Here is a 20,870-nt window from a genome sequence, read left to right as displayed (position 1 = left end):
CATCATCATCACCTTCATCATAAGTGGTATTTATTGAGCGCTCACCATGTGCAGAGCACCATAATAAGTGCTTGGGAGAGTACAGTGCAACAGATTTGGTAGACACATTCCTGGCCCACAATGATCTTACAGTCTAGAGGGAGAGACAGACAGTGATATAATTAAATAATTTATAATATCCCAGGATTTGAATTTTTTCCTTATTTTTGAAACGGTACTAAGCGCTTACTAGGTGCCAGATACTGTACCAAGCACTGAGGTAGATAGAAGATAATCAGCCTGGGCACAGGCCCACTGGGTATAGTTTGCCTGTAGGAAAAGCCTACTTCTTTCTTAAAAGTCCCATCCACCTCTCTCCCTGCCTGCTTCCCAGGCCCGAACCTGGACACTTTGCCAGGAAGGTCCCAGCTGAACATCTTCCTTTGGACTCTGAAGTTCTCTCTTCCCTGCTCTCCCACCCAGGAGTGCCCCAGGAAGAGGCAGGGGACAGACCAGCTGCCCCAGGAGTCCCAGCTCTCAAGGCTCATGGCCCAATGCCAGAGCCAGCCGCCGGCCTCTGTTCCAGCACCCTCCCCACCCTCTTGAGTTTTTTTTTTGAATGGTATGTAAGTGCTTTCTCTGTTCCAGGCACTGTTCTAAGCTCTGTGGTAGATATATATGAATCAGGTTCGACACAGTCCGTGTCCCACAATGGCCTCCCGGTCTTAATCCCCATTTTACAGATGAGGCAACTGAGGCGCAGAGAAGTGAAGTGACTTGTTCATAGTCACACAGTAGATGTGGTGGTGCCGGGATTAGAACCCAGGTCCATCTGATTCCCAGGCCTGTGTTCTATCCACTCAGACATCGGGGTTGCCGAGGAGCAGGGCAAGCTAAAGGAGGGACAGGGGTTGCTATAGAAATAGGCCCCGGGGCAGGCCTGGGCAGAACAGCAGCTCTCTGGGCTTCACCAGGGACGGAGACTCCTCCTAGGGAAAAGATGTTTCCAACCCCACAGCAAATAGGGCAGACTGGGAGAAGTAGGTCCTCAGCTAGGGAATGCTTTGAGGCAGCCCCCAGCCCAGCCCACTCCTCCCTCCCCTTCTTCTCAGGAGGGCTGAGAGACTGGAGTGCGAGAAGCAGCGTTGGCTTGTGGTCAGAAGGACCTGAGTTCTAATCCCGGCTCTACCACTTGTCTCCTGTGTGACCTGGGGCAAGTCACTTCACGTCTCCGGGCCCACGATACGTCATCCGTAAAATGGGGATTAAGACCGAGGGCCCCGCGTGGGACATGGACTGTATCCAACCTGATTATCTTATAACTACCCTAGTGCTTAGCTCTGTGCCTGGCAGAAAGTAAGTGCTTAAGAAATATAAGTTTAAAAAACTGGAGTGTCCCCTAGAGTGGAGGCAAGGATCTGACTTCAGTGGGAGAAGATAATTATTTATTATTAGTATTATTAGTATTAGTATTGATAATTATTTCATTATTGTTGTTGATAATAATAACAGAAACAATGATAATGGTATTTGTTAAGGGGTTTCTCCGTGCCAAGCACTGGCACAGATACAGGTAATCAGGCCAGACACAATCACCGTTCCACATGAGGCTCACAGTCTAAGAAGGTTGGAGACGAGATATTTCATCCCTATTTTGCAGATGAGGAAACTGACTCACAGAAAAGTGAAGTGACTTGTCCAAGGTCACAGAGCCCCTCCTTGCCCATGCCAGCCTGCCCACCCATGCTTGCCATAACAACTCATCTGCTAATGCCAGCCTGACTAGCCCTGCCTTCCACCTTTGGGCAACAGACACTTCCTTCCCGGGGGCTCAGTCAGCCACTCAGCCCTTCCCTCCCTTAGCCCTAGTGTCCACCACACAGGGGCCACTCAGTCTTTCCCTCCCTGAGCCCCAGTGCCCACCATGTGGGGGCCGCTTGGCCACTCAGCCCCTGTACCCTCTGCGTGGGGGCCATTTGGCCACTCGGTCCTTCCCTCTCTAAACCCCAGTGCTCACCATGAGCCAGGATTTCCTGGCCTGGGAAGTGTCTGGACCTTGGGCAGGAGAATGAAGACAGGGTGGAGGTTAACCATTTCAACCCCAGGGGTTGGCGCTCAGGAATCTCCAGGTCATTTCGATCAGGCCCAGCTGGGCGTCCTTTGGGGACTTTACCTCTGCCTGAAATGCAGCTCTCTCTGGGAAGTAGTGGAAGGTCTACAGTGTTTCTCCATGGGATGCCAAAACACAAGCTGGGGATGCTGAGGGCTGGGTAGGTGTGCCAGACGGGGAGCCCTGCTGGCAGTTGTTTTGATTCCCCTGGCTACAGTCCCTCTGGGCTTTAGGAGTCATGAGGCACTTAGGTCTCAGCACTTCCTTCCTGGGCCCGGCCTGGGTAGGGGTGGCCCCAGATCTAGGCCAGGGAGAGATCGGCCAGTACCCTGGAGGTCCCTCCTCCCTTGCAGGAGGCCAGGAGGAGGCTGAGGCTACCCGGGGTTCCCCCTTCTCCCTCCAGTATCGCCTTCCAACCCCAGCCCCCACCTGCTAGGACTGCCCATTTGTCCCGCTGTGCCCAGTCCCCAGCAAAGGCCTCGAGGCAGAGGGCTAGCAGAGCTCGGTGTCCAGGAGGAGGTGGGGCCAGCGGCGGCATTTCGGTTGCCTGTCTTGGAGTTGGAAGTCCTGCACGGCCCGCTAATCATTAATGTGGGGTGGGTGCTCTCTATGGGTGCCTGGGTAGTTTGCCATCCCCTCCCCAAGCCAGGCTGGGCTGCCTAAAGAGGGGGGCACCAGGTTCCCCCAACTCTCCTGTCCTCTCTCCCCATCTGCCCCCCGCACCCCTCCCCAGCCTCTCCCCTCCCAGTCTTCTCCTCTCCCACCACTGCTCCTCTTGCCCCGGTCCGGTTTTCTCCATGTCCTGGCTGCCGGGCCTTGGCTCCCCGGTGATGGACCCTGGAGTCCTGGCCCCAGCATCCCTTTCCCCCACTCCTGCTCTGGCCAAACCGCCCCCACCCCGTCCCCCAAGTTCTCACAGCCTCATTTTGCTGCCAGCGCAGGGCACTGAAAAACTGCTGGCACTGCCAAAAACCCTGTGTGTGCTATGACTCCCCAAACATCCCTTTATTTTTATTGTTCTGTTAATTACTGTTTAAACTTTAATAAGTCACTTCGTCAGGAGGGGGGACCTGCCGTGAGCTTTTCTGTGCAAACACGGGTCCGGGAGTGACTGGGGTGTAATATAACCCTTTATGCAATGTGGGAATGTTTAGATTGTAACAGAAACTTGTTATTTTAATGACAGTTAGAGCGAAAAAAAATGCCGGGAGGAGGGAGAGCTGGGGGCATCTAGGATGGGGGAAAATGACTCGTCCCTCCCCAACCTCACTCTGGGCAGGCTGGGGTGCCCCCTCTTTCGAGGGCTCCGTCTGGCTGCAGGACTGTGGGCTGGGGCCTCCCTCCCTGGCCTCGTCTTCACCCTCCCCATCTGAGGTGGGGCCTGGGACAGCAGGAATCAGCTTTTCTTCAGAAGAGGGGGTGTTTGGGGGGGTCTCAAGTCAGGGAGCAGGATGGCTCCCTGGGAAAGTCAAACAGGTAGGAGTGGGGGCGGGCGATGGAGGAGAGGAGAGGTGGAGCAGAACGGGGTGGTCACCGGTTCCCTTACTAAGGAAAACTTAGTGGAAAGCTAGATTGTACACTCCCACTAGGCTCTAAACTCCTTGAGGACAGGGACAGTGCCTCCCAACTCTTATATTGTACTTTCACAAGCCTCGGATGGTGTACTGTGCATCTTAAGCATTCAGTAAATACCATCGATAGTTTGATCGAAAGCTGGAAAGGTAGCTACCCTCCCAACCCATTTCCCCCAGGACTAGCCCCAGCACCCACTGAAACCTGGAAGGCAGCAAGGCTTCAGTGCCCTTGTCTCTTGGCATCAGGCACAATGCCTACATGCACTTCATGCCCCAGAATCCCGCTTCCAGCATCCTGGGCTTCCCCAGGCCGGTTCAGCAGAGAGGAGCTGGCAAAGTAGAGTCTGCCTTGGAGCAGAGTGAGGGCAGGGGCCAGTGGCATCAGAGGATTGATGGGGTGGAGTATTCATTCATTCATTCACTCAGTTGCATTTATTGAGCACTTACTGTGTGCAGAGCACTGTACTAAGCGCTTGAGAGAGAACCATACAACAATCAACAGACACATTCTCTGCCCACAGTACACTTACAGTCTAGAGTAGGGGACACAGACATCAATACATTACAGACATGTACATAAGTGCTGTGGTGCTGGGAGCGGGGAAGAAGTATGGAATTGGCACTGGTACTCTGCCTCCCTGAGTTACTCCGGGCGTCTGTGTTCCCTTTCCTTCTGGCCCTCTCTGGTCCAGGGATCAGATCCCTCCCCAAAGATTGGGTGACAGAGGGGAGAGAGCAGCGGGGGAAGAGGCGGGGTCCCTGGGTATGTCTTCACTCCCGAGGGAAAGCAAGAAAAGGAGGCTGGATAATAATAATAATAATAATGGTATTTGTTAAGCACTTACTATGTGCAAAGCACTGTTCTAAGTGCTGGATAATTCCTCCCAGAAGGGAGGGATTGAGCCAAGGCTTCAATCAGTCTACCATGTGGGCAGAAAGGAGTGGACTGCTTGGCCGCCCGTGGGCCCACCTGCTTCAGGTAGATCCTGGAATCCCTGGATCCACCTGATGGAGGGAGGCTGAGAGGGAGCCAAGAACTACTCAGCCCTCCCAGGGCGGGTTGGCAGGATTAATGCTTGCAGTCTGCTTGAGTCTCAGTGCCCTGACCCCGGCCCCCAAAACTGGAGAGAAGAGGGCAGTTCCAGGCACATCCCTCTTTGATTCAAGAGCACCAGCAGAGGTGGAAGAGGAGGAGGGTCCCTTGGGACCTGGAGGGGGAAGGTTCTCAGCACTCACTGTTGGAGTCCCTGCCCTGATGCTCAATTGGCCTCATCCAAGAAAGGAAAGTCTTGCCCCCACGCTGGCCGGCCCCTGGCCACCCCCTCATTCTGCAGGGTCCATGGGCAAGTGAAAGAGAGGGTCAGGCCTCAATCAATCAGTGGTATTTATTGAGCACTTACTATGTGCAGAGCACTATGCTGAGCACTTGGAAGAGTACAGAGAACCCCCCAGATGGCAGCAAGCAGGGAATCGCTGAGGTTTTCCTTTTCCGAGCTGCGCGTTTCCCTAAATTGTCTTCGACTGCGTGCATGGGTAATGAAAGTTTATGCCCTTGTTAGAAGGACAGGCGGCCTGTTCCAGTCAGAACTGGGCTGATTCCCTGCCAGTTCCCCGCTCCCGCGCCAACAAACACACTCACTTACACACTCACATGCACACTTACTTCCCCACACTCACTCCTTCGTGCACACCCATTCCCTCGTGCACACTCACTCCCTTGTGCGCACTCACTCTCTGGTGGATAAGGGAAGATTCCGTTAAGGGAAGGGAAAGGAGAAGAGGGGAAGGAAAAAAAAAAAAAAGGGAAAAAAAATTTCCATATTTGTGTGAGTTGCTTTAAAAGCATTTTATCATGTCATAAAAAAAAAGGGAAAGTACTCTCAGAAATTGATCCTCTCCGCCAGCCCATTGGACAGAAGGACGTTGGGATGTTAATGGCCATTCTGCTCCAGGGTGGCTTATTAAAAAATTTATACATAAATGCTTAAAATTGCATAAATTATTAAAAAAAAACCAACAAAGTAAGCAATTTGAATTCCCTCTTTTCCTTCCCTTCCTTCATTCCCCTCTTCAGCATGCCCCCCTTTTCTAGCCACCTCTTTTTCATACCTTTCCCCTTCCTCCGTCTCTCTCCTCTCCTCTCTTCTTCTTTCTTTCCCTTTCTCTCCCTCGATCTCCTTATCTCTCTCCTGTCTCTTCCTCTGTCCTTCGTTCTTTCTCTCCCACTCTCTCCATCCCCCCCTTTTCCCCACCTCCGGGTTTTCCCTGCTGACCCCGAAATTAAAAAACAAAACACCCACATACAACTCCCTGGCTCCCCTCCCGTCACCCCTTTACCCAATACCCAAACTGATAAAAACACCACTAATAACACCACAAATGGAAAAATTAAATATTAAGGGGGAAACGAAGCAGGCGTGGAGAAGAGCCGCTGTCCAAGTTGGAATCTGATGAGTGTGTCTCTCACAGGCGTGGAATGTCACCCCCACATCCTGGAGATTGTAGTGGGGAGTTTTATGATGGTTTTTCATTGATTTGTTTCCCCAGCGCAGCTGCCGACCTCTATTGAGGGACAAACATAATCAGCACTGACGCAAATTAGATGGTTATTCGTTTTGAAAATTGACAGAAAAACAATAAAAAAGATGAAATGCTCCCAAATCAATAGATATAATGAAATTCAAATAATCCGAGAGATGAGGTCTCCATGGCAACTGATAATGTGGAAAAGAAAACAATTTAATAAAGGACAGACACACTTTGAAAACAGATTGGGCCCGGGGAGGGGGGTGGGCGGGCGGGCTCAGGGCTCGCTGGCTGGCTGGGCTGGCGAGAGCCTCGGCAGAGTGAAGGATCACTGTCCGTCCCAAGGACACCCTCCATAATTAAGCGAGGCTTTCGGCCCCAGAAAGTGCAGATTCAGGTTTTAATACACAAAATTATTTCAGGAGCAGTGAATCGGAAAGTCGTTTGTAATGACCTTCCTAAGAGGCCCGGGCATGGGGCATGCTGGAGGCTGAGGCAGCTGAGCCAGCTGAGTTATGGCATATTTGTGTTTTTATAGTGTGGAGGGAGGGGGGGGGCGCTGAGGATGGGAGGGGGGGAGAAGGTTAAACAGTATTTACAGCTCAGTTGTTTTCAGAGAGGAAAGAGAAATAGAGTTCACGGGGAGATTCAAGCCGGAGAGCACGGGAGAGACACTGGAGGAGAAAGGAGGGAGAGGAGAGAGAGAGAGAGACAACCATGCACAGAGAGGTGTTGGGGGGCTGGGCTGGGAACCCCCTGGGACCACAGGCCGGTACCAGTCCCCTGCCCCCCAAAACTGCTCGGTACCAGTTCAGTGCAGGTGGGCATGGGGCCAGGCGTGGGGTTCTGGTTGGACGATGGCTTCTGAAGCCCAGACAGGCTCAGGCTGCCCTTGGGCCAGTGGTGATCCTGGGGGAGGCCCCGGCTGCAGTAGCCCTGGGCACGAGCGGCCAGTCGTGCCCCGGCTTTGTCCGCAGCTGCCCGGGAGGGTACCTGTCTGACAGAATTGATTTCCCTCCCCTCCAATCTACCTTGAGAGCAGGCTGCCAGCCAGTCAGGCACCTTTGGGTGCCAGTCATTCTCCAGGCAGCCCTCGGTCAAGCTCCAATTTTAATAATTTTGGAATTTGTTAAGCACCTATTACCTGCCGGGCACTGTACTAAGTGCTAGGATGGATACAGGCACATCGGGTTGAACACAGTCTCTGTCCCATTTGGAGCTCACTATTTTGCCTGAGGCCTTAATAATAATAAAAATAATGATGATGATGATGATAATAATAATAATAGCAATTTTTCAAGTACTTAGTATGTGCCAGGCACTGATACAAGATAAGCAGGTCCGAAACAGTCCCTGTCCCACATGGGACTCACATTCCAAGGGGGAGGGAGAACAGGCATTGAATCCCCATTTTACAGTTGAGGAAACTGCGGCCCAGAGAAGTAACTCTCCCAAGGTCACTCAGCAGGTAAATGGTGGAGCTGAGATTAGAACCCAGTTCCTCTTACTCCCAGGCCCGAGCTGCCCCTCCCTCCTTGTCCTGCTTCTGGGGCGGGGCGGGCAGACCCTCCAGCCCCCTCACTCCCCAGCTCTCTCCACCCTGGGCAAGGAGCCTAACTGATTGTGGATGGACAACTGTGATTTGTGAAATCGTCCCTTGGCACCAAGAGGATCATAACCCCACGTGTGCAGTGTGCCCTGATGCTCCAGCTTCACCCCTGCCACCTCAGGAATCCCTTGGCGCCATGGTCTCCCGCTGCCTTCCCTGCTGGGAATTGGGGGTCTCTGGGCCCTTTCCTCCTTATCATCACCAACAGTGATTGAAGGGCCGTTGGGGCTCCTGACACCAAACAAGGCCCGAGTGGATAAAGCGTGGGCTTGGGGTCAGAAGGTGTTCTAGTCCCGGCTCTGCCACTTGTCAGCTGTGTGACCTTGGGCAAGTTGCTTAACTTCTCTGTGCCCCGGTTACCTCATTTGTAAAATGAGGATTACAGCTGTGAGCCCCATATGGGACACGGGCAGTGTCCAACCTGATTACCTCGTATCAACCCCAGCACTTAGAACAGTGCCTGGCACATAGTTTGTGCTTAACAAATACCATTTAGTGGGGGAAAAAAAACCCAGGCCCAGAAGCAGTGAAATAGAACCTAAACCTTCTTGTCCTTATACGTGATTTTGATTTTTTTAACTCGAAAGAGAAATACTCATGGCAAAAAATTGATGAAAACTAGACTGTAAACTCATTGTGGTTAGGGAACATGCCTACTAACTCTGTTTTATTGTACTCTCCCAGGCTCTTGTACTGTGCTCTGTGTGCAGTAAGAGCTCAATAAATACCACTGATTGAAGCAAGCCCTTCTGAGGCCCTGCCAATGGGGATGTTGGGGTCGGGGGAGCGGGGATCTCGGGGGCCTGTGGGATTGGCGTGGGGATCAGGCAGAGGAGATTGAGAATTGGGTGGGGGGGGTGTGTGTGTGTGCCCCTCCCTGAGTGGCTGGTGGGGGTCAGGGTTGCCCCCGGTGATTACAGCCCAGGATGGGGCTGACCTGGGCAGGTGGGTGGGAGAGCAGGAGACCTGAGTACCCCCTGTTCTAGCTGGTTTCCTCGTTCTCTCCCCCCACGCTGCACCCCAGCCCTACCCCCAGCCTGGTTCCAACAGTCCATCCCTGAGTAAGCTCCTAGTCGACAGGGAATGTGTTTGTTATATTGTTATATTGTATTCTCCCAAGCGCTTAGTACAGTGCTCTGCACACAGTAAGCACTCAATAAATACGATTGACTGACTGGCCGACTATTCCTGCCTGGGGGAGGGGAAGGAAAAGGAGATAGCCCTTCCATCAATCAATCAAACATATTTATTGAGCGCTTACTGTGTGCGGAGCACTATGCTATGTGCTTAGTATGTGCTTAGAGAAGCAGCGTGGCTCAGTGGAAAGAGCCCGGGCTTTGGAGTCAGAGGTCATGGGTTCGAATCCCGGATCCTCCACATGTCTGCTGTGTGACCCTGGACAAGTCACTTCACTTCTCTTAGCCTCAGTTACCTCATCTGTAAAATGGGGATGAAGACTGTGAGCCCTACGTGGGACAACCTGATCACTTTGTATCTCCCCCCGGTGCTTAGAACAGTGCTCTGCACATAGTAAGCGCTTAACAAATGCTATCATTATTATTATTATTATTATAGTATATATGTGCTTTGTGTGAGTTGTTTTAAAAGCATTTTATCACGTCATAAAAAAAGGGAAAGTACTCTGAGAAACTGATCCTCTCCACCGGCCCATTGGACAGAAGGACGTTGGGATGACACAACAATGTAACAGACATATTTCCTGCCCGCCACCTTGGACTGGTAGGGTGGGAAACTTAGTGGTCTTCTATTACTAAAGCCCCGGGATGCCCTAGACATACACAGATATCTGTGTGCACAGATTCATTCATTCATTCAATCATATTTACTGAGCGCTTACTGTGTGCAGAGCACCGTGGAATTATCAGGGCACACTGCACGTGCGGGGTTATGATCCTCTTGGTGCCAAGGGACAATTTCACAAATCACAGATGTCCATCCACAATCAGGCTCCTTGACCAGGGTGGAGAGAGCTGGGGAGTGAGGGGGCTGGAGGGTCTGCCCGCGCCGCCCCAAGGGCTACCTTGGAGTCAACCTAGGTAGTTGCTACCAGAGACAGCCCCTTCCTCCACTGCGTGCTGTGGCCGATCTCCTCCGCAGGTCGGGAACCCCTGCTCTTACACTGCTTCCAGAGCTTCACCCCAGAGAGACAGGGGAAAGAAGAAATGAGTGACTGAACGTGTATTTGTTCCTAGGACAATGCTGAATTTCCTTGTGACATTTCCACACTTTGGGTGCAAGAAGTCCTAACCCTTGTGGTTTTGTACCTGCGTGTATGCAGCCTGTGAGGAGTATATGTATGCATGTGCAGGGCACATACAGGTGTGCGTGGGTACAGTGTAACTATGCACAGGTGGTGTTAGCAGACCAGTGCAGACTGTGCCTGTGTGTGTCCATGGAAGCAGGTCTATGCATACAGGTGCCTGTTTGCCTTCTAGACTGTGAGCCCGTTGTTGTGTAGGGACCGTCTCTATGTGTTGTACTTCCCAGTGCTTAGTACAGTGCTCTGCACGCAGTAAGCGCTCAGTAAATATGATTGAATGAATGCGTGAATCTGTGCACACAGATATCTGTGTATACCTAGGCCATCCCAGGGCTGTAGTAATAGAAGACCAGTCAGTTCCCCACCCTACCAAAGGACACCCCCAGCCCCTTCTCGACTCCCCGTAAGAATGAATCTAATGGAACCGCAGAGAAAAGGCTCTGAGATATTAGCAGGTGGCTAGCTGAATGGGGGCAGATTGTCCTTGGTTGGGGTGTGGGGTGTAAGGGTGCGTAAGATATGACATTTGTGCTCAGCAAAATACACTTGTAGTGCTATGTACAATTGCAAGAAAGTGGGACTACCCATATGTTTTCATCGTCCTCTGGGAGGGCACAGTGCTATGGGTGTGCAGGGCTGCGTGTGTAAGCACTCACGGTGTTGAGTGTGTGTGTGTGTGTGTGTGTGTGTGTGTGTGTGTGTGTGTGTGTGTGTATGTGTGTGTGCATGCAATGTTTTAAATCTCCCCTGGGTGGTAACTCTTTTCCCCGCCTTCCTGTTCAGCTGTGACCTGGGGGGAGATTGATGGCTGGGCTGTGTGGTGGATGCTAACAGTTCCCCTGATTTATAGAGTTACTTACGCTAAGTGAGGCCACTTAGACTCGTCTGGATAGTAAACCTTTTAACTGGACAAAAAATCATAATAAATAAATAAACAAAAGGGGAAAGCATGTGGGGCCCCGCCCGCCCCCTTCCCTCCCTCTCCAGAAGGGTACCGGGGAGGGGGTCTGGGCCCAGGGCAGGGCTGCGGGTCCTGCGGCCCTCCCTTCCCCAGGGATGAAGTTGAGATCCGGGCAGGTGCAGGATACCCCCTGAATGATTTGCCCGGGACCCGAACAGGGCTTCCCCCATTCGAGGGGGGTTAATGGGGGGAGAGCAGAATTGGGGGGCCCAGGTTAAGCATGGTGGGACTCGGGGTCCCTGGTGGCCACAGTGGCAGGCAGGGCCCAGGAGAGATACAAGGGTTCCAGGAGGAGGCTATGGGGAGGCCAGGCCAGATGCAACAGAACTAAGCAGCCATTCCCCTGCCTCCGGGACCCAAACCTGGAGAGACCTTTCCCGGCCCCAAAGTGGCTTTGATTCCTGCCAGGGCATAAACCCGTCAGCACTGTGCAAACGAAACCCTCTCACCCCCGCCCCCCCCCACCCCCGGGCAGTAGCCCCCACCCTCCCAGCCTCCCTTCCTGCTGATATACGGCGGGAATTAGGCGGCGGAAGGGGGATACTGCATCCTTAAGAAGAAATATGTCCTCATTTTTCTTAAACACCGTTTCCACTGAGTGAAATGTTTAGAAGGGACGCACGGGGAGAACTTTATTTCCTACCAGGGAGTTCAGAGCCGGCGAGCAGAGCCCATAAAGCACAACCGCCCAGCCGGCTGACAGGCAGCCTGATCCCAAAAAGTCACATCACTCATTGTGGGGGGGCCTGACCAGGCTCGCCCGTCCCCCGCCCCACCTCCCAGGCCTCCCTATGCCCCCTGGCCCCTGCCACTCACCAGGCCCAGCACAGGGGAGAGCTGAGGCGAGGGATAGGGGAATCTCTAGGATCCAATGGAGGGGGGACGGGTGGCAGTGGCCTGGACCCTCCCACTGCCAACCCTGGGGAGAGGGCAGGGCTAGGGCAGCCTGGGCAGAGGTAGCTGGGGCTCCTAGAAGGCCGGAGGAGGGGAGGGCCTTGGCCTCCGGGAGCCTGCTCTCTGTCTTCCTGGGGTGGCAGTGAGGGCGAACGCGAGGGCGAGGGCCCCAGCTGCGAGGCTGCGGGAGTTGCTTGTGCCAGCAACCCGCCCAGGTGCTTGGCAGGGGGAGTGGCCCTCGGCTGAATTTGGAGAGAGTCACGGACGGAATTAATGCCTCCTTCCCTCCCCCAGCAGCCACCCCCCGACACCCCCCCCCCTTAATTCCTGAAGCCGACTGATTTGAATATTTATAAATATTAGTAAATTATTTAGTGTAGCAATCTGCTGTGCCATTTTACCCATCTTGGTTAACACTTTAGGGGATTCTGTGGCGTGGGTGCCCGGGAAGGGGGCTGGGTTCTGGAGGAGAGAGAAGGGGTGGAGGGGCAGAGACAGGCCTGGGGAGAAGCTGTGACTGGGGCTGTGTGCGAGTGCAGGGAGCATGCGGGCGGGCACAGGTGTATGCATGTGTGGTGTGTGCGTGCATGTGTGTGTGCACATGCTGGGAACACCTGCCCGCCCGGTGTCTGTTTCAGAGGGAGCGATGCAGGTGTGATGGGCCCGGTGCCACGCTGTGCTTCCTGGGCACTGTCCAACCCCATGCCAGCCCCCTGGCACCTGACCAGCGCTTCCTTTGTGATGATGATCTCCTTTTGCTGATTTCCCCTCCCCGTCTCGCCTGGGCCAGGACTAGGGATGGGCAGCCCCAGTTGGGACCAGAGGGTGGGGTGTCAGGGGCTGGGCAGCTAGCCTTCTTCCATACCCCCAACTCCTTCCTTCTCTGTTCCTCTGGGATCCCTGCCCACCTCCTCTCCTGTTCCTCATCCTCACACACTCTCTCTCTCTCACACACACACAGCCACACTCATACTCATGAACACATACATACAAATATGCCCACGCACGGCTGTGACTGCCAAGGAGACGGGGGAAGGCCATTCTACCCCTTGGAACAAAACTTCCGTCCAGGATTCAATTGTCCGTTTGCTCCTGCTCCCCTCACCTGCCCCGGGGTCAGGGGTGCAGAAGCCTGGCCCTGGAGTGATATGGGGACCAGAGCGCTGGGGGCCCGTGGGATCCAGAGAAGCAGCATGGCTCAGTGGAAAGAGCCTGGGCTTTGGAGTCAGAGGTCATGGGTTCAAATCCCAGCTCCGCCAACTGTCAGCTGTGTGACTTTGGGCAAGTCACTTAACTTCTAGATGCCTCAGTTCCCTCATCTGTAAAATGAGGATTAGCCCCATGTGGGACAACCTGATCACCTTGTAACCTCCCCAGCGCTTGGAACAGTGCTTTGCACATAGTAAGTGCTTAACAAATACCATTATTATTATTATTATTATCCACGCGGGCACTTGAAAGAGGAGACACAGGTGGGATCTAGGCCCCAGAGGCAGGTGCCATCCCTGCCCTTTCCCTGGTCAGCCAGTGGCCCCTCTATGCCATCTTCCTTTATCCTCCACCCCCCACACACATTGCTGCTCTGTCCAAGAATGGAAAGGAGGGAGGGACCCATCTGGCCCCCGCCCTCATGGGGCTGCCCCCTCAGCAGTATTGTTCCCAGAGGAAACCACCAGTGTAAACAGAGCGGCGGGCGAGCTGGCGGTGGGAAAGAGATGAAAGGGGCGGTGACAGGCTCCAGGGACGGATGGCTTCCGCCCATTGAGGCCAGGCTTCATCGTTTACCTTCGGGGAGGAAAGTCGGGGGGATGTTTACACGGGCCGGAGCCATGGGGCAGGGTAGGATCCGCTGGGGAGTGGTGGCCCACCCTCTGTTGAGGATGGGAATCTGGTTTGGATCCCAGAGCAGGCAGGCCTCGCTCTGTCCTTGGGCCCCCCGATGCCACCCCAGCAGCCGGGCCCCCCTTGGCCTGTGCCGGGAGTAGTTTGGAGGAGTGAGCCCACAATGGCTCCCACCTGTCTACCTGCCTTCCCTCCTTCCATCCTCCCAACGTGGTCCCTGGGTGGGGCAGAGGAAGGAGACAGGAGTGGAAGGAGCAGGGCAAGAGGGGCTGGGCCATGCCAGGCCAGGCGGTGGGGAAAAGCCGAGCAACATCTGGGCAGCAGGTGTTTGGGGAACGGATCAGCAGCTGAAGGACAGGTGTACCGGGGAAACAACCCCGAGAGGAACGGGGCAGAGAACTGGGACCCCATGCACTGGGAGCAAGTGGGGAGAGGAGAGCGGGGAGAGGAGAGGAGAGGGAGACCTTTGCCAGAGGGGCCCTGGGGCAACGACTGGATGGCAGCTGGAGGGGAAGAGCAGCGGGCTCCCAGATCAGTGCCTGATGGAACAACTTGGCTGGGAAGCAGGACTGGGAGACAGGGGAAGGGAGGTGAAGCCCCAGGATGGGTGGAGGCCGAAGGAGATGGGGTCCCACGAAGCAAGTGCAGGCCACCCCCACCCCACCCCTGGCAAGGGGCAGCTCTGTCCCACTTCCTACAGATAAATATTTATAGATTCATTTGCCGTCCATCTGCTGGGCTCACTTGGCCGCTCACCTCCTGATAAAAATAGTGCTGCTGCCACCTCCTTCTCCTCCTCCTCTTCTTCCTCTGTGCCCCCTCCTTCCCCTCTCAGAGAGGACCAGTTGGGGTGGGGAGGCCTGGGGTGTGGCTGGCCACCAGAGGAAGTGGGTCCCGGGGATGTGACTGCTTCAGGGAGGGAGGGGAGTCAGGGTCAGATGGGGCCAGACATTCCCTCTGCATCCCATCTGTCTCCTGGGATTCCCCGGACAGCCCTCGCAGGGCCTGGCTGGATGCCATCAATCTCCTGGGATTTCCTGGGCCGCCCTTGCAGGGCCTGGCCACCCCCAACTTCCAACCCACTTGACACCCAGTCTATGAGGCCCCGGGGTCCCCACCCAAGGGCAGGTGCACAGACACTGGAGGGAAGGAGGGATGGAAGTGGGGGTAACACTGCAAGGAGGCGAGCTGGTAGACGCATGGCTGGGAGAGTCAGGGGAGGTCTGAGATGAGGTCAGACTCAGACAAAGGATCATGGCCCAGAGGCAGGGGTGGGCGGGACAGAGGGCACAGGGTCAGTGTGGACAGGGCCATTGGAGACCCTTGTAAATGCCAGGAGAGACCATCAGAGGGGTGGGTGGATGGACTTCAAGGGTATGTGCCAGGTGGGAGCATGTGGCTACAATGCCCACAGCTGTGACCTGTAGTTGGGAGCCATACGTGTGTTCTGAGGGGAAAGGACAAGGGTTTGTGTGTGTGTGTGTGTGTGTGTGTGTCTATCTGTCTGTCTGTATGTATGTCTATGGTCATGAAAGTTCATTCTTGATCACATTGGGAAGACAAGGTGTAAGGCTGCCTGACTGTGCTGCCCAGAGTACTCTGGGAAGGAGATAACTATGGGTATGCATGAGGATATGTTTACAGGCATTTGCAGGTGTGTCTGTGGCCCTGGGGTGTGTGCCAGTGGATATGTGTGTGTGTGTGTGTGTGTGTGTGTGTGTGTGTGTGTGTGTGTGTGTGTGTGTGTACGTGCTTGTGCTTGTGTGTGTGTACAGCTGGGTGCCTGTTTGTGGGCATAGGCCCTTAGGTGTGTGCACTGAAGAATGTGAGAATGGGCGTAACTGCCCTCCCAGCTTGAAGGAGTGGCAGGGGCGGTCCTCGGGCAGGGGCAAGCTGCTCTCCTGGCTGCCAACCGGAGGCGGGAGGAAGCAGAGGGAGGCGGGAGCTGTGGGGGATTGGAGCGTGGGGCAGCAGGGTTGGCGCTTGGACAGTGCGGCTAGAGTTTCAGGCTGTTTGTGTCGGGCTGTCATGTTAGGGGATTAAGGGCTGTCACAGCAGCTCCTGGGTTGGTGGAGGGGTGTGCCGGGGGAGCTCAGTCTCCTGGTGGGGGCGGGGGCCGGGGAGGGGGCAGGACAGGCGGAGGAGGGGCCCTGGGGCCTGCTCCTTGTGGTGGTGGCTCCGTCCTCTCCCTTTTCCTTTTCCCCCTCCGGCTCCTCTTCGAGTGGAAAAGGGAAAGAGTGGATCTGAAGCGAGGAGGGGCAGGGCAGAGGAGGGCTACCCTACTCCACCCAGCAGGGCTGCATCTGAGCCTGGGGAACAGATGAGAGGGCAGGCGTGGAGAGGATGGGTGTGGAAAGATAGGTGGGGCCATAGGAAAGCGAATAATAAAAATAATATTTATTAAGCACTTGCTATGTACCCAGAACTGTATACTAAGCACTGGGGTAGATATAAGATAATTGGGCCAGATATAGTCCCTGCCCAGGATAGATTTTGCAGCCTAAGTGGGGAAGAGAACAAGTAGTTCACCCCCACTTTATGGATGAGGAAATCGAGGCATGTCACACAGCGGGCAGGTGGAGGAGCTGGGTCCTCTGATGCCCAGGCCTGGTCTCTTTCCCAAAGTTATCCTAGAGGGCAGAAGGTAACAGCAGAAAATGGGGGGCTAGGCTCCAAGAGTAAGCTCCTTAATCATTAATAATAATAACTAAGATATTTGTTAAGTCCTTACTGTGTGCCAGGCACCGAACTAAGCACTAGGGTGATACACCCAAATCGGGTTGGACACAGACCCTGTCCCATGTGGGGCTCACATTCTCCATCCCCATTTTACAGATGAGGTAACTGAGACACCGAGAAGTAAAGTGACTTGCCCAAGGTCACACAGCAGACAAGTGGCAGAGCCCGGATTAGAACCTTGTGTCGTTGTGTCTACCCATTCTGTTGTACTGGCCCCTCCCAAGCTCTCAGTGCAGCCTTCTGTACACATAGAAAATGTTCAGTGAATAGCAGTGACTGATTAATCGATCAAGAGGAGGGGTTTTGGGTGGCGGTGGTGGGCATTGCCGACTTGTGGGGCTGGAGTCTTAGACTGTGAGCCCACTGTTGGGTAGGGACTGTCTCTATATGTTGCCAATTTGTGCTTCCCAAGTGCTTAGTACAGTGCTCTGCACATAGTAAGCGCTCAATAAATACGATTGATTGATTGATTGATTGGAGCCAGACAGAGCCCGCGTGGGGAGGTGTGGCCCAAGAGGAGAGGTGCCCAGGGGCCTGGGAACCACGATCCAAGGTGAATCAGTGAATGAGGTGCGACGCTGGCACGGACCTGGCTCTTCCCGGGTAGCTGAGCTGCTTCTTGAGTGGCAGCCCCGAGAGAGGGCATGCTCAAGGCCGACGAGGCTGGGACCGCCACCAGAGCTTCAGGGACTGTCCCTTGCCCACCCTGGCTCTGGAGAATGGACTAGACTCTCCCCTGGTGCCTGACGTGGTCCGGCTGGTGGCCGCCTTGCGGAGCCCAACTGGGACCAGGCAGGACCCAGCAAGGAGGGAGAGAGCAAGGTGGGAAGACAGGGGGCAGGTGGAGAACGTCTGCGGGCTGGGCTCAATCCACCCTTTAGACTGTCCACTTGACCGCCGCCCATCTCCCCTCTTGCCCCGCAGCTGAAGGAGCTCTGTGCGCTGACCCGCCCTCAGGAAAACCCGCAATGGCTGCCAAGCGCAAAGGCGGCCTGAAGCTCAACGCCATCTGCGCCAAGCTGAGCCGTCAGGTGGTGGTGGAGCAGGGGGCAGAGCCGGGATCCCGGCCGGAGGCGGGACCCCGCAGCCCCGCGGCCCCCAGGGACAAGGATCGCAGTGGACCCGAGGCCGGGCCTGCGGGGGCGGCCCGGGCCCCCCGCACCGAGGAGGACAAACGGCGGGCGGTGATCGAGAAGTGGGTCAACGGGGAGTACGGCGAGGAGCCAGCAGCCCCCGTGGCCAGAGGTGTCCCCTTGGCCAGGGGCGCCCGGGAGGGCCCAGAATTGCCCCCGGAGGGCGTCTACATGGTGCAGCCTAAGGGCTGCAGTGACGAGGAGGACAACCCTGGGGAGGAGCCCCGGGGCCCCGCCACCTCTTCTCAGGCCAGCAGTTTCCTGGACGAACGGGACTCGGATGGGGCAGCCACCAAGGAAACCAGCGGACACGGCACCAAGCAGGCCTCAGGTAAGCCACCTGCCAGCCTGCCTGTCCCTCCTGTCCTCTGCCCTCCCTCCCTCCTGTCCTCTGTCCTCCCCCATCCCTTGAGCTCCCTCCGCTCTGTCCCCTGCCCTCCCCGGAACTGCCTGACTCGGCTCAGCTCGGCACACAGGACATTGGCCTCAGACTTGGAGGGCTCTGGGTCTCCTCCCTCAGCACGTGCTCATCTCCCAAGCTCCTGGCTGGGTTCACGCTTGCCAGCTCGGGCCTGCCAGGTTGCTTAGGAGAGGGCTGGAGGGGGTTGGGGGAGCCAGGGACTGGCTGGCATCCCTGGGAGGGGAGACTGTTACTCTCGGGCCCTGGCTCAGTTCCGATTGGTCAGGAGACCAATTGAGACTGGTGAAACGGGAAGAGCCTGGGGCGTGCAGGAGGGAGGATGGTGGAAGGGCACAACCTCTCTGAAGCCTGGGACCTGTTCCCAGCCAAGCCCCCTGCTGAGCACCTTGAGGCTAAGGGAGGCAAGGGTGGCCCAGAGGGCTAAGAAGGAGGGGAGGGTGGGGCTAAAGCCCAATCTGGCAGTGGCTGGAATGAAGGTGGAGCCTGGGGGAGGTAGGAGGCTTGGCTGTTCGGGAAGAAGAGGGTGGAATGAGGAACAGTTTGGAGGAGTGGAGAGGAGCCAGGGCCGGCGGGAGGGGAGGGTGCCTGCCTGGGACTACCCGTGGGGCGGAGGAGGGCATGCATGTGGGCGTGAGGGAGAGGGAGCGGCCGGGCCCCACTCGATCTGTTTGTCTGGGGTGGAGGGTCAGAGCTCGGGTGCCAACCCTGAACTCGGGCCAGGCCCGAGCGGGGCCCAGTAGCCGCACGCAGTCAGTCTGAGGAGCGCTGTGGCCTGCCGGGAGGTGAGGGGAGGGGAAGGATAGAAGACAGACTTGACTGGCATTAGGGCCTACCCACCGAACTGCTGCCCGCCGGACTGCTGCCTGCTCCTACGCAAGTGAGGCAGGGGGATGGTGCTTTCGAGGGTCACGCACACTCGGTAGGCCCAAGTCCAAAGAATGGCCCGATAACCCCTCAGTTTCTCTTTTAGTCTCCCTTCTAATTCCAGAGGCTCCAGCCCAGTTCAGAGAAATGGTAACCTTAGGGGCCCCAACTAAGCCTTTTGAACACGTAGTGGGAGGGGAAGGGGCGGGGGTGGGGGGCTTTGGGGAGGGAAGTGAGGCGGTCAGTGGCTGGCAGCCTTGGAAGACCTCAATTTAGGGGTTGTTTCAATCCCGCTCGGAAGTGCTCTGCACTTTCCAGCCCAGTTCGGAAACCGTCAGATCTTATTGGACCTCCAGGATGGACGAGGCTGGGAGTCGTTGAGGCTCAAAAAGCTGGAACAGCTGGAAACCTCTGGGAAGCCATAATCAACATTCTAATAATGGTGGCATCGGTTAAGCACTTCCTATGTGCCACGCTCTGTACTGAGTGCTGGGGTAGATACGAGTTCATAGGGACATAACAGTGATCTTGTTGGCCCAAGGGGTTAACAGGGAGAGGGTGTTGTGGGAGTGGGGGTGGGCTAGGGGAGTTTTCAGGGTGTGTGTTCAGTGTGTGTATGCTGTGAGGACCGTTCAGGGTCTGTGCCTGGGGTCTGTGTGTGTGCTGTGTGTGCATGTGTGTGCTGGAGGTATGTGCGTTCCGGTGAGGATGTATTCAGTGTGTGCATGCTGGGGATATGGCATGTGTGTGCCCAGGGAACACTAGTTTCGGTCCAAATCTGGGGTTGCATTTTTTTCTCCGTTGACTCTTGAAAGGACTCTAGCCAGGTTGGGCTGATCTCACCCCATGAGGAGAAGGTGAGGAGAGGCTGCTGGCCTTCCCTCCTTTCACCCCACTTCCCGTTGCTGGGGTCTCGACTGCCTTCTCCCTTGCCCGACAAATTCTCACCCGAGGCTCTTCCTCACACAGCCATCCTTCCTCCTCTTCCTCCTCCTCTCTTTAATGCTTCTCTCCCCTTTGCCCCTCCTTCCCCTCTGTGTGGAACTGGCAATCTCGGGGTTTCAGAACCTCTCCCAAACCCAAACCCCTCCAAGTCTCTGGCTTCATGTCGGCCTCGCTTCCCCCGACCCTAGGCGGAGAGGCCGCTAACTCTCTCCCCTCTCCCTCCTTCCCATCCCAGCGGGGGTGGAGGGGAGAGGCGGTGCAGCCAGTCCACCTGGTGAAGGCTCGGGCTTGAGGTCAGAAGTGCTAGAAACTGGGATCATCACCCTTAGGGTTTCAATTCCCCAGTCCTAGGCTCCTTCTTGGCAGCCCCTGGCATCCTCCTCCTCCTCCCGACCCCTGGGTGGCCTAGGCGGAGTGGGTCCAGGATGCCCACCCATCCCCCTCGGCCCCTCCTTCTTCCCCCCCTGCTGTGAGGGGAGCATCTCCTCCCCACCCGCCGGGGAGCCTAGCGCAGCCACATAATTATGCATATAAGATATAAACAGAGCTGTTTAATTATCCTTCGCCACATCAGTGACAGAGTAATTAACAAACATTGCAAGATCAATGAGGAAAAGTGTGACCTTCAGTTTCCTCTGATAGGGAAGCCCTTGCCGCTTCCAGACACAAGGTGATAGCTCCAGCATTTGGGACTTGGGGAGAGTCGGTGGGGAAGGGAGGGGAGGGGCACCTGCCCTCTCCCTCTAAGACACAGCTGGTACCCCAGTTCTGTGCCCGCTCTGCTCTTCTCTGGGGGACGGGGTTTGGGAACAGGGGGCAGAGCAGGAAGCCACAGTTGGGGCTCCAGGAGCAGGAGTTGGGAATGGTAGGGGGTGAAGCTCACTTTCTTGCCAAGCAGAACTGCCACACTGCCCAACTCCTCAGCCTAGCTAGCCGGGGTAAGGCAGGGGTCAGAGATGAGGTTCCCAGGGGCGCCCCCACCCCCCCCCCCA

General features: G+C 55.7%; 1 protein-coding gene across 1 annotated transcript in view; it reads left to right on the top strand.

Moving 5' to 3' along the window:
- Positions 1-20,870, top strand: part of CASZ1 (castor zinc finger 1) — an 87,826-nt gene that overhangs the window by 25,976 nt on the left and 40,980 nt on the right. Inside the window, exon 3 of the mRNA XM_038746624.1 lies at positions 17,440-17,979. Coding sequence (XP_038602552.1) covers positions 17,440-17,979 — 540 coding nt within the window. The remainder of the gene's footprint in view (positions 1-17,439; positions 17,980-20,870) is intronic.

Source organism: Tachyglossus aculeatus, chromosome 5 (assembly GCF_015852505.1).
Source record: "Tachyglossus aculeatus isolate mTacAcu1 chromosome 5, mTacAcu1.pri, whole genome shotgun sequence".
In the NCBI taxonomy this organism is placed as follows: domain Eukaryota; kingdom Metazoa; phylum Chordata; class Mammalia; order Monotremata; family Tachyglossidae; genus Tachyglossus; species Tachyglossus aculeatus.
Note: the sequence above shows the minus strand (reverse complement) of the source record. Positions and strands in the feature narration are given on the sequence as shown.